Source organism: Pteropus vampyrus, unplaced genomic scaffold, assembly GCF_000151845.1.
Source record: "Pteropus vampyrus isolate Shadow unplaced genomic scaffold, Pvam_2.0 Scaffold231, whole genome shotgun sequence".
Lineage (NCBI taxonomy): Eukaryota > Metazoa > Chordata > Mammalia > Chiroptera > Pteropodidae > Pteropus > Pteropus vampyrus.
Window position 1 is genome coordinate 872,518 of NW_011889012.1, and position 11,564 is coordinate 884,081.

At 65.2% G+C, this 11,564-nt stretch overlaps 1 protein-coding gene across 1 annotated transcript in view; it reads right to left on the bottom strand.

Moving 5' to 3' along the window:
• Positions 1-929: 929 nt before the first annotated feature.
• CPZ (carboxypeptidase Z) overlaps positions 930-11,564 on the bottom strand; it is a gene marked incomplete at its 5' end in the record, with an annotated part of 21,945 nt that continues 11,310 nt past the window's right edge. Inside the window, 8 exons of the mRNA XM_011373810.2 lie at positions 930-1,397; positions 2,042-2,141; positions 4,893-5,032; positions 6,641-6,776; positions 8,485-8,643; positions 9,024-9,185; positions 9,773-9,969; positions 10,743-10,955. Coding sequence (XP_011372112.1) covers positions 1,051-1,397; positions 2,042-2,141; positions 4,893-5,032; positions 6,641-6,776; positions 8,485-8,643; positions 9,024-9,185; positions 9,773-9,969; positions 10,743-10,955 — 1,454 coding nt within the window. The remainder of the gene's footprint in view (positions 1,398-2,041; positions 2,142-4,892; positions 5,033-6,640; positions 6,777-8,484; positions 8,644-9,023; positions 9,186-9,772; positions 9,970-10,742; positions 10,956-11,564) is intronic.

The following is an 11,564-nucleotide window of genomic DNA, read 5'->3' on the forward strand; positions in this document are numbered from 1 at the left end:
TTCTGTGCTGCCCATTGCAGCTGGGTGTCCTCAGCAGCCAGGATTAGCGAAAGCTAATCATTCGACCTTGTGCCTTAATGGGTTGCATCCCAGGAAAAAGAAACCACAAGAAAAAAAAAAGGAGGAGGGGGAGGAGGAGGAGGGGCGGGGGGGAGGAACATCTTGCGTGGTCACCACACTGTGGGCCATGCTGCTGCCCTCGTCCTCTGAGACCGATGGTGTGTGTGTCATCAATAAAGCAAAGGATCAGTTATAAGAAACACGAATTCTATCGGTCCCACTGCTGAGAGCCGGGTTTTCAGAGCAGGAGTCATTCTGAGTTTGGATCAGAACCACCGCTATGAACTCAACTATATCTGCCCTTGAAAAGGAAACCTGTTTCTAGCTCTGTCCACTGACAGGACCTAGAGGCCATAACCCACTGCCCCCCCCAACTCTGGGGAAGGGAGGGCTACCCTGCGTCTCAGGGGCCAAGGGACACCCCTCCTCCTGGAACCAGGGCCCACGCAGGGAGCCCGTGAGCCTCCGGGCATGACCCTCCCGTGGTGCCACGAGGCGTGAGGTTCCTGCCAGCTCTCTGCCCTTGAGGCCGTGACCCCGAGTGGGTCGCCCACTCCTCCCGGCCCAGCGCCTCACCTTTCTCTTCTGCACCCCACCTCCACGCACGCCCTGCAGCGGCGGGACCCGGAGGTTCAGCTCCTGCTCGGTGTGCACCCCCTCCAGGGTGACCCTGGGCGTGCCACCTGCCCGCCGAGCCTCAGTTGCCTCATCTGACCACGCACAGACGGTTGGAGCGGCAGCCCCGCTGGCGGCCACCCGTGCGGCTGCAGGTCACAGTGGCCGAGGCCAGGGCGGCCCTCCCTCTTCCCCCACAGTGCCCTGCACACAGAGCCTCTCGCCACGGCAGAAGGTGAATAAAAACACTTTAATAAAACGGAGATGGCTTCACGGGATGTCTTTGCAAGACAAAATCAGGGGCCAGGAGCCCCGGGCCCCAGGCGGGCGGGGCCCCTTGCCCAGAGCACGGGGTTGGGGGGGCGAGGGTGGCGCCTAGTACTTGAGGAGCCAGCGCGGCTTGTGCTGGCTGAGCGACGTGAAGTAGGACCACCACCAGGGCTTGCCCCCGCTGGCCTCTGGCTGCCGCCGCGCCCCCAGGGGCTCCCCGCTGGGGCCGGCTCCTTCTAGCGGGTCCTGGAGGCTGGGGCTGCTTCTCCGCGGCCCCTGGAGGAACTTCTGGGTTCCGGCCGGCAGAGGCTGGAGAATGAAGTCCACGCGGCCGGCCCTCTTCATCCGGGCGGGGATGGTGACTTTCTTGATGACCCTGGAGTAGCCGGGTGCTTGTGCGATGACGATGTGGGACCCTGGGGGCAGCAGTCTCCAGTAGTCGCCACCTGGGGCTTTGGACGAGTAGAAAAAATGATTCCCAGAGCTGGGCTCGTACTCGGCGTTGACCAACGGGTCATGGGAGTCAGAGGGGTGCTAGCCCGGGGCACAGCCACACCCCAAATCTATGCCTGCCTCTGCACGGCGTGGGCTGCCCCCCATCGCCTCCCTTTGTCCAACTCCGGCCACCCCTGAGGGCCCTGCTCAGGCACCACCTGCACCCCCTACCCCCAGCATCCAGCACACGCTCTGGCCGCCCCTCCCCCCTGGAGCCAGCGGCCACATCACGACGTGTTGTCAGAGCCGCCAAATCGGCTGTGACGTCCCCAAAGGCACCCGGAGCCCACGCCGGCCGGCCACCTATGCACGGGACACGAGCTCCAGGATGTGAACAGCTGGCTCACGGACTGCAGCCGGTGTCCCGTCATCTTTGAGAAGGTGGCTTCTGCCCAGCACAGTTACTTCCTGACGACTGTGGACACATGTCGACCACCACGGACAGCCAGGACCTGGGCGCACTGTGCCCCGGGCCAGATGCCGCAGAGACGTCGCCGAGGAGACCAGATGCCACCCTCTCCCAGTGCCCCGAGGAGCCTGGGGACACGGTGAGCGCTGGTGGAAGCCGCGGCCACCACGGCCAGCACGGGAAGGAGCTCACCTGTGGTGACGTCGTGGCGGATTCCCTTGACGGAGACACGGGCGTTTCGGACCGGCTTGCCGAATTTGTCCACAACCATGCCTTTGATGCCCCGATGCACCTGGGACAAGGACGAGGGCACAGACGTGACGCAGGCAGCAGAGCCACCACGCGTCCTGCCGTCCCGAGCAAGCCAGAGCGACCGGTGAGCCCATCGCTGGGGTCCCCCCCTGGCAGTCGACCCCGTCCCGATTTGCAGGTGACCATGGTCCTGCTCGACGGCCTGGCTGATGACACCTCCCGGGCCATGAGCCCTGAGCAGAAAACCCCTTCGCAGCCACGCCCGACGCCCCTGGGGGCCCCCACCAGATGCACCTGGGGGCCCCACCGTCAAAACCAGCATGGGTAGGGGCTGGGCTGCCTCTGAGCCAAGGTCCTGAAGGCACCCTGGGCCGCCAGAGGACGGGGCAGGCATTGGGGCCCTGGCGTCCGTGCTGGCCGTGACACCCCGTCTGGGAAGCGGGGTCACAGGCCTGCCCAGCGCTGCTGTGGAATGATGCAGGCACAGACAGCGCCAGGGCTGGGGCGCAGGCCTGCCCCCCTGTGTGAGCATGCCCGCAGCTCCTGACCCCCCGTGTGTGAGCGTGCCACAGCCCCTCCCCCAGTGTGAGTGTGCCCACGCCCCTGCACACGCCCGGCGGTCAGGCTTGGCCGCAGCGTGTCCCAGAAGGAAAGCCCCCACCACGACTGCCTGACGCCGCTCGCATTTCTCATGAAAACAGCCAGGCCGCCCCTGCTCTGTGGGGCTGGACTGGGGACCACGGGTCACGTCAGACGAAGCCAGGACGGCTGAGTGGGAGGGGACAGTCGGCGTGGTGAGGCCAGTCACCCGGGAGACTGCCACACCCCCCCCTCAGTGCTGCCTCAACACCCCGTCCGCTCCCTCACTGTGGCCCATTCCTCTCCTGCTCGGAGACTCGGCTCACTCTCCTCTTCCTCCAGGAGGCCCTCCCTGATGACTGGCCCATCAGAGGCCCCTCTGGGGTCCCACGGTCCTGGGCTTCCGCCCTCCCAGCTCCCACTTCACCGTGGTATCGCCCCTGCCCTTCCCCGCGGGCCGAGGGCAGAGGTCAGGCACACAGTAGGGCCTCCCTTCCCACCAGCTTGCACGGGGTTTCGCTCAGGCCTTGCTCTGGGGTTCAGGTGTCACCTTCCTGAACGAGGACACGCACTCGAGAGGCGGCGTGCACACGCCCCTCCCGGCTCCTGGAGATGGAGACGCCCACCCAAGGCCTGGTCAGGATCACTGTGAACGTGGCCTCAATGGCCCCGACAGACTCGATCCTTATCGGACGGCCAGGCTGGGCGCTCTGGGGGGTCGCCCCCGGGCTCCCCGCCTTCCACAGCACGGCACCGCTAGTAAATCTTCACATCCGAGACTTCACTAACAATATCCTCGACAGATCCCAGCTCCACTTAAGGCTCCTTAAAACTCATTTTCACCAGACAGCCGTAAAATGCAACGACCGCCTCTGGCCTGGAGCCATCAGTGAATGATGACTCGCCCCACGCAGCGAGAGGCCGGCGGCTCAGCCATAAGAGAAAAAGCCCCAGCGCTAACATCGTGCGGTTGTTGTCCTGACTTTTCTCCCGCTGCTGCAGCCGCTGACCAGAGAGGCTCTGCCCGGTCGTGCCTGGAGGAGGCTCCTGATCTGGGGTTCGGGCAGGCGGATCAGAATTCGAGCTCTGGGCAGTGCTGGGTGGAAATGGACAGGCCCGTCCGTCTCTGACCGTCTGTCTCCTCCTCTGGCTGTGTCACGGAGGGCCAGGAACGGGAGCCTGTGCACGGCCCAGGGAGCCTGCAGCACCCCTGCCAACCCCGGTACCGCACCCTTCTGTCTATAAAATGGGGCGGCCGGCCGACTGCCCAGGACGGTGTCAGGGTTCGCCGCCACGTGTACGGGGCACCGACTGTGGAGCGCTGTGCACTCACGACCCTGCACCGTCGCCCGCGGGCGAGGCTGTTTCTCCCAGACAGCCTGCTCCGCACCGCGGCTTCGTCCCGATATGCGGTTGGCGTGATTCTTAAAAGAGGCCGAAATCAAAAACAGCAGAGGCTTCTACGAAACCACTGCCATGTCCCCTTGTGACTTCCTGCGTCCCTCTCACGCATGTTCCCCCATCCGGAACCCATGACTCCCCTCAGCCGTGGGCCACGCTGGGAGGCCGAGGGGCAGGGCAGGGCGGGGAGAGGCAGCAGCGCATCCGGCACCCACTCTCTGCTCAGTCACCACCCCCTGGGAGACGCGGGTCTCTAAGCCAGTGAGGGGCTACTCAGACACGGGCTCCGAGGGCCCCACTCGCCGCCCACCCCACTGTTTCTGGGCGCTCTCAGCCCTATGACGGCCGTGACCCCTCATCCAGCGGCCCCGCCCCTCCCCCACCAGCCATCACCCCATTCCCACTGCTACAGGGACCGTCACACACCACTCCCTCTGCCCGACCTCTCCTCGTCCCATCGCCCCCCCTACTCCTTCCTCCAAGACACCCCGGGGCCTTCGAGGCTGAGTCAGGTTCTCCCCGGGATGGCCCCGCCCCTGCACTCCCCTTTAAGCGCTGAGACCTGCCGTACCTGGGGCCCCAACATGTGGCTTGTAGGGACCTCAGTACCCCGAGGGCATGGCCTGTAGGAGGAGGAGTGGCCGGAGGGGCTTCGGATGGATGGAGAACGAATGGGTGGCCAACCAGGGAACGCGCGGGCCACAGCTGTGAGTGCACGGCGCTGGCCAGGGCCCCGAGCTGGCGGGGTCGCCTCGCCCGAGTCCACCCCTCCCCCCAGCCCTGGCCGGGCCAGAGCGAGGCCCAAGCTCACCATCTCCACGAAGGTCAAGAGCGGCTCCTTGTTGTGCTGCCACAGCGTGTAGAGGGCCTCCTCGGGCGGGAACTTGACACAGCCCAGCTCCACCGTGATCTCGAAGCAGTTGCTGTGCAGGTAGTTGAAGTCCGACATGCCTGCGGCCGGGGGGAGGGGGGCTGAGCGCGTGCCACACCCACGCCCCCCACGTCGCAGCTGCCCGCCTGGCAGACGAGCCCCCCAGGGCACGCAGGTCCCGCAATGGGAGGACGGAGCTGCACGGCAAACCCGGGCGGTTTGGGGTCCTGGGGAGAGGCTTTACCTACCATCCGATGCGGCCCCTCGGCAGGTAAGGACCGAGCCACCTTCCAGCGAGAAGCTGGCAGCACGTGGCCGTCACACGTGTCCCCAGGGTCTGAACTACAGGCCCTCCCCTAGCCTGGACCCCGCTGATGATAATGCCCATCTACCGGACGGTCTCGTCGCCTTTGTCCCCAAGGAGGACACGGCCCAGCAGGCTGGACGGCCGGCCAGCGGGGTGCCAGAGGGAGGCCCTGAAGCAGCTGGGCTGACGGCCGCCCCGCCCACTTCTCCCCGTCTGCCTCTGGGGTTTCTGTCCAGCAGAAGCTGCACCCCTGGGCCAGGCCCGCGGCCCTGGTGGGCGGCACTGTCAGGAGCAGCTGGGTGACCCTGTGCCCTTCAAAGTCAGCACCCCCTGAGCCCCGCACTGACTTCACGCCCATGGTCCACAACGCATTGCAGGCCCGCCCCTCTGCCCCTCTGGCTCTGGCCGCTGGCCTCAAGCTCTCCCTGGGCCATGGTGCTGTGGGGGACCCTGATGATGGGCAGTGGCTGAGACTCGGAGCCCCACCCTGGGAGTCGTGGAAGCCTCGAGCCTGGGCTCTGCGATGGAGACAAGTTGCTTTCACCCGTCACCCCCCACCCTGGAGAGGCCCCGAGTGCCGGGTGGGAAGTCCGCTGAGCAGAAGCGAACTGGCTTCAGAGCGGGAGCCGAGGGGGCTGCCCTCCCCCCACCCCTGTCCGCGCAGGATGACAGAGGCCGGGCCTGCGGCGTGAGCCCCAGCTCCGGGCCTGCGGTGTGGACCTGAGCAGCTCCTTCCCTCATCTGAGCCCCCGTTCCTCACCTGCCACAGGACACCAACAGCAAGTGCAAGGGTGGCAGGGGTGGCCCAGCCCAGAGGGGGCCCTCACGGCATAGGGTGCCACACGCACCCCTGCCCTGAGCCGTCTCCACCCAGCCGGCGTCAGCAAACGAAACTGCGGGGCACCCAGGTTCAGGCGAGTTTCAGAGAAACAACGAATGAAGTTTTGGGGTAAGTATATCGCCTGCAGTATCCGGGACGTCCTCATATAGTGCTACGAAATTCTTCATTATTCCTCTGAAATTCAAACTTAACTGCGGGGCCTGTTCTCCATTAGGCAACCCTACGTCACCCCCAAAAGGCAAAAAGGAACTGGTCACGGGTGGAATCGCGACCCGGACGTGTTCACTAAACACGACAGACGTGGCCATGGAAGTCCCAGGTCCTGACCTCGCCACCTGCACACGCAAACCTCATCGAGACAGTCACTCGGACTAAAGCTGGCGGACGCCCCCAGTCCCCGTCCCTGAGCAGAAGTCTCCCCCCACCCGGGAAGTGTCTGCTGCTCTGCACTGTTCCAGAATCAAGGTCTGGACGAAGCTTCTGGAGGAGACGCCGAGCACGGCCCCCCACGCCCCCCACCCCCTCCGGCCCGGGCCGCACCTCCCGTGAAGCTGTACCAGTCGGCCCCGTTGATGATGCTGCCCGTCTTCAGGAAGTTGCCCCCACACCTGTTCTCCGACCTGTCCATCATCATGGGGTGGACGTCGGCGTAGGCTCTGGCCAGCAACTTGAACATCTGGAAAGAAAACCCACAGAGGGGTTCCCCCAGGCCGAGACCGGAAGTCGGCGCTCTGCAGGAGGCCTTGCAGATGCTGGGGACAGTGGAGGGGCCACCTGTCTGAGGGGCCTGGTAAGGGACACCTGCCATCCAGGGAGGAGAGGGGACGGTGTCCACACAGAGGGCACAGCACTTGCAAAGGCCCGGGGAGAGACGGCCGAGCTCAGAGTGCATGTAGTCGGTACACCGTGGACCTTGGAAGTCCTGCACCCCGGCTAGACTGTGGACTTCCTCTGGGAGGGGGCCACGCAGGGCGTGGCTTGTAAAGCACTTCCTGCCACTGCGGGGGGCGTGTGGCCAAGAGTCACTGGTGCAGGCCCCACCCCTGCCGGCCTCCCCCACCCAGCGCTCCCCACCCCAGGCAGAGCCCTCCGGTCCCCCTGTCAGGCAAGCCTCAGCCCTCCATCCATCCCATGCAGAGGTGGTGGGCGGGGGAGTCAGGAACAGGGGCTGCTCCAGCCAGGGCGAGGTTCTCTCCTGGCTCTGAGGTTTGGGGGAAAGGTGGGCCCAGTTCCTCAGGGGTGAGAGTCCCACGAACACAAACCAAGCACCCCAAATACAGCCCCTCAGTCACCAAGGTCGGCAGACCAGGGACGCCATGCTGTCAGAGGCCCCTGCCACCCAGGAGCCGTGGTCAGCCCCAGCCACCTGCAGCCAGGAGTCCGGGGGGTGGGGTGGGCAGGGACTTCGGGAGTGGGAACAGGCCCACCCAGGGGTGGGGGGCGATGGAGGCTCAGACACCCTGAAGCGCTGGCCGTCGTTCAGGGGGCTCTGTGGAAGTCTCGGGGGCGGCTTGGGACACCTGGCCACCCCCACATCAGCTCTCCCGCCCCTGGCACTGCTCCTGGGACCCTGGTTTCCACAGAGGCCGCTCCTGGCTGAGGAGCTGAGGGTTATTGATCAGCGACTGGTGGCTGGTGGGGAAGACACTCAGGATCTGACTCCACTGGGACTGGTTGAGGTGAACCCCACCCCGGAAACCCCTTCGTATATCTGCCTCTGAAATTAGAAATGCTCAGCCTAGCGCCCAAGGGCCCCTGCTGCCCAGGGGACACAGGCCTGGCCCAGCCCAGGGGGCCAAGGCCAGGACCCTGGGGGAGACCACCCAGCCACCCCTGGGCGTACTCATTAGCTCTGGGCACACACCCTGGCACCCTGTGGGCCCCAGGCCTGTGCTGGCTGCAGGACTCAATGAGGAAGAGAGGGCCTCCCCAGGGCCCAGGTGACGAGGGGCCAGAACTCCTACTGCAATCCCACTGCACCCCCACTTCAGGGAGCCAGACCCTACCCTACCCGCAAGGCCCACAGGAGAGGGACTTGGCCCGGAGCCTGGCGGGCACCATGCACGCTGCAGCACTGCCCTCTGCTGGCGTCTCCCGGAACCACCTTCCCTCGGACAGAACACCAGGTGGCTGGGTGAAAGGTCACTCAGTCAGGGCGCTGATGCCAGGTGGGGCCCGGACAGAGGAGGGAGGGGCTGCTTCCAGCTGGGCCGGAGGACTTCCTGGAGGAGGGGGCTGCGGAGCTGGGCCGGAAGGCTCTTAATGGTTCCGAAACTCTCTGGGCTCAAAACAGGATTGAGGCCAGGCCAGCCCCGAGAGCACCACCTGCACCCCGCCTCCCCCGCATCTGCAGAGCCCCCACATCCCCCACACCCATCCCTCACCTTCTCATCGGGAGTGGGGGAGAACATCTTCTCCTCGTGGGGGTGCTGGGAGAAGTCGAAGGGGTAGGACACCACCAGGTCACCCCCGTGGAGGCTGGCGGACAGCACGAAGGGGGTGGTCCTCATCCACTTCATGATGGCCTTGGTCTCGGGGGCCACCTGCCCAGGACAGAGGAGGCGGCCTGAGGCCCGGGCACGCCCGCTGACCACCCCGGGCTGATGCCCGACTCATAGGCCTCATCTACCCAGCTTTCGCAAATGCCAGCCCTGGGGACATCGCTTCCTCCAGGCAGCCCCCCAGGCACCCGTCCCTGAGCACCTGCCAGGCTCTCGGCGGTTTCAATACCTGCTCCCTGAGCACCACCAACACCTGGCAAGGAGTTATCCCCATTTCACGGGCAGGAAACTGAGGCTCAGAGGGTAAGGCTTCAACTGCCAGGCTCTGCTGTCCTGGGGGTCCGCACCTGAGGGTCCCCGAATGGCCGAGCCCCCGGGAAGGACGCGTGACTGCGGGTGGGCGCGGCGGCGGCGGCTCCTACCTTACCCCACCAATAGTGCTGGGGTATGGCGAGGTGGTCCGTGCGTGCCCCGCGGGACGAGGCCAGGCGGTAGAACTCGGAGGTCAGGTCGGGGAAGTTGCGGTTCAGGTCCAGATTCTGGGCGTTCTGCCTTCCGCTCGTCCACCCGTTGTAGCCGGCACCCTGAAACCACGGGCCAGCCCGCCCGGGGTCAGCCGGCACCCTGAAACCACGGGCCAGCCCATCCGGGGTCAGCACGCCCGCCCCGATGCTCCGGAGGGCGCCACGGGCCGGGCGGAGCCGAGGTGGGCGTGGAGGCGCCTCTGGCTTTACGAGATGGACTTGGGAGCCCGTTTGCCTTTGACCTTCTCTGCCCTCTCACCGGCCCCTCTCGCCCGGCCCCCTCACTGGCCCTCCACCTGCAGGGCCTGGCGCTGGCTGCTCCCCTTGCCTGGAGCGCCCCCTCAACCCTAATACGCTGCTCGCTCCCCACCCACTGCAGGTCAGCGCCCCGACCCCAGCTGGCTCACTCTCTGTACCCAGTTTTCACCACCCTTTTTCTACATAGTGCATGCCACCTCTGTGACACGTCGCAGAATCATCAGTGTCTGCCTTGCTCTGTCCAACCAGGACTCGCCAAGGTTGATGCCTGCTGACTCCCGGTCCCCCAGAACGGGGTGCGGGGGAGGTGACGCACAGACCCTTCCCAAACGCTAGTGACCGGGGGTGGCAGAGGCAGCAGCCCTGTCGCTGTGGCCTGGGGCACTCACCTCCGCGGCTGCCACCTCGTAGCCGTCCGGGTTCATGGAGGGCAGCAGGTGGATGCGGGTGGAGTTGATCAGGCGCTGGATGCGGGGGCTGCCCAGCAGGTACTCGGTGCACAGGTACTGGGCCAGGTAGATGAGCATCTCCCGGCCCGCTACCTCGTTGCCGTGGATGTTGCCGATGAGCTTCACCTCGGGCTCCACTGGGGGGAGACGCGGCGACCTGGGGGTCACCTCGGAGCCCCGGCTCCCCACAGCCTTGAGGGCCCACGGGCGGGGGAGGGGGCGGATGTTCTGAGACCTGTTCAAACTGTTCTGGACCCCGTCAGTGAGGTCTCGCCGATGTCGTCACCTCTGTGGCGCTCCTGTTATGTTTAGCCTCAACCAGGAGCATGATGGGCAAGGGACTGATCGATAATAATACATGGTAGTGGCAGCCTGTGCGAACTTGACGGCTACTCTTCACGTTCGTAATGTATGTGAGAGTATCTGCGGCTGCTTAGATTGGAATGCAGTTGGCCCTTGGATAAAAGGGAGGGAGGGAGGATAGATGGATGGGCGGGTGGACCATCGGGCTGGTGGGTGGATGGCCAGGTGGGGTGGGTGGGAATTGGATGGCTGGAGAGCTGGCTGGCTGGCTGGCTGAAGAGGCAGTGGCTGGGTGAGTGGATGGATAAATGGGTTATGTGAAAAACAGACCAGGAGCCTGGCAGCCTTCCCCGTTGTGTGACCTAGGGCAAGTCACCTCTCCTCTCTGAGTCTCACAGTCCCACATCTGGAAAGTGGTGTCCCCTCCCTGGCTGTGCTTGTGCTTGGTCCAAGGACTTTGCCGGCACCATGTTCCCCAAACACTGAGGCCTTTGATTAGGATCCCAGACCCCGGCTTTCTGGCCCCAGGCCCACGGGCCCAGACCCCATCCCAGAAGCTGGCTCCCAGGCCAGGCCTCTCCTGAGCGTGACAGCAGTGGCGGCTTACTCAGCTCGTGCTGGCCAGGGCGGCCCGAGAACTCGATGACCAGCAGCTCCCTGCCGTCGAAGCTGCGCCCGATGCTGTAGGTCTTGGCGATGTGCGCGCAGCGGGCCGCCGTCCGCTTCAGCACGCGCACCATCTGGGCGTAGGAGTGGTGCGTGAAGTGAAGGAAAGTTGGCGGCAGGCCCGAGGGCGGCGCCTCCTCTGCGTCCAGGCCCCCTGGGGGAGACGCAGGTGCCGCGGTCAGGCTCAGGCCTGCCGCCGCCCACCCACCCATGGCTGCTGCCTGCCCACGCCAGCCTCCCCTGTGACCGCCTGGGACCCTGCTGGCTCCGGTGCCCTCGGCCCCCACCCCACCACACTGTGGCAACTGGGGGGCCGAGGCCCATGGGGTCCCCTGCGACGGCTCCCCACCCACTGTGTCTGTTTTAAAGTAAAAATCCCTCTACAATACTTAGTGTCGACAGCTGATAACGGCACCCAACAGATGTACAAAGCAACACAGTTCCTAACGTGCTTACGAATTAAAGCGATACGTAGCTACTTTGGAAATTTTATAAAGTACTGAACAGCAGAGCATGAAGTGAAAGACGGGCCTACAGAGCCCTCAACCAAAGCAAAGCCGCCTGCGGGCACCTGTTCCCGGGCAGGTCTCCATCCGCCCGTTACTCAGCGTCCAGGCGGGAACAGGGTCAGCGGCCCCAGTCAGGCAAGAGCAGCTCTGGGAGGCTCTGCTGCCTGCCTTCCCACCGCCCAGGACGCCGAGGGCGGGCTGCCGTCCCCACGTTCCCATGGGATAGTGAGCATGGTGGGGGGGGTTGGGGGTAG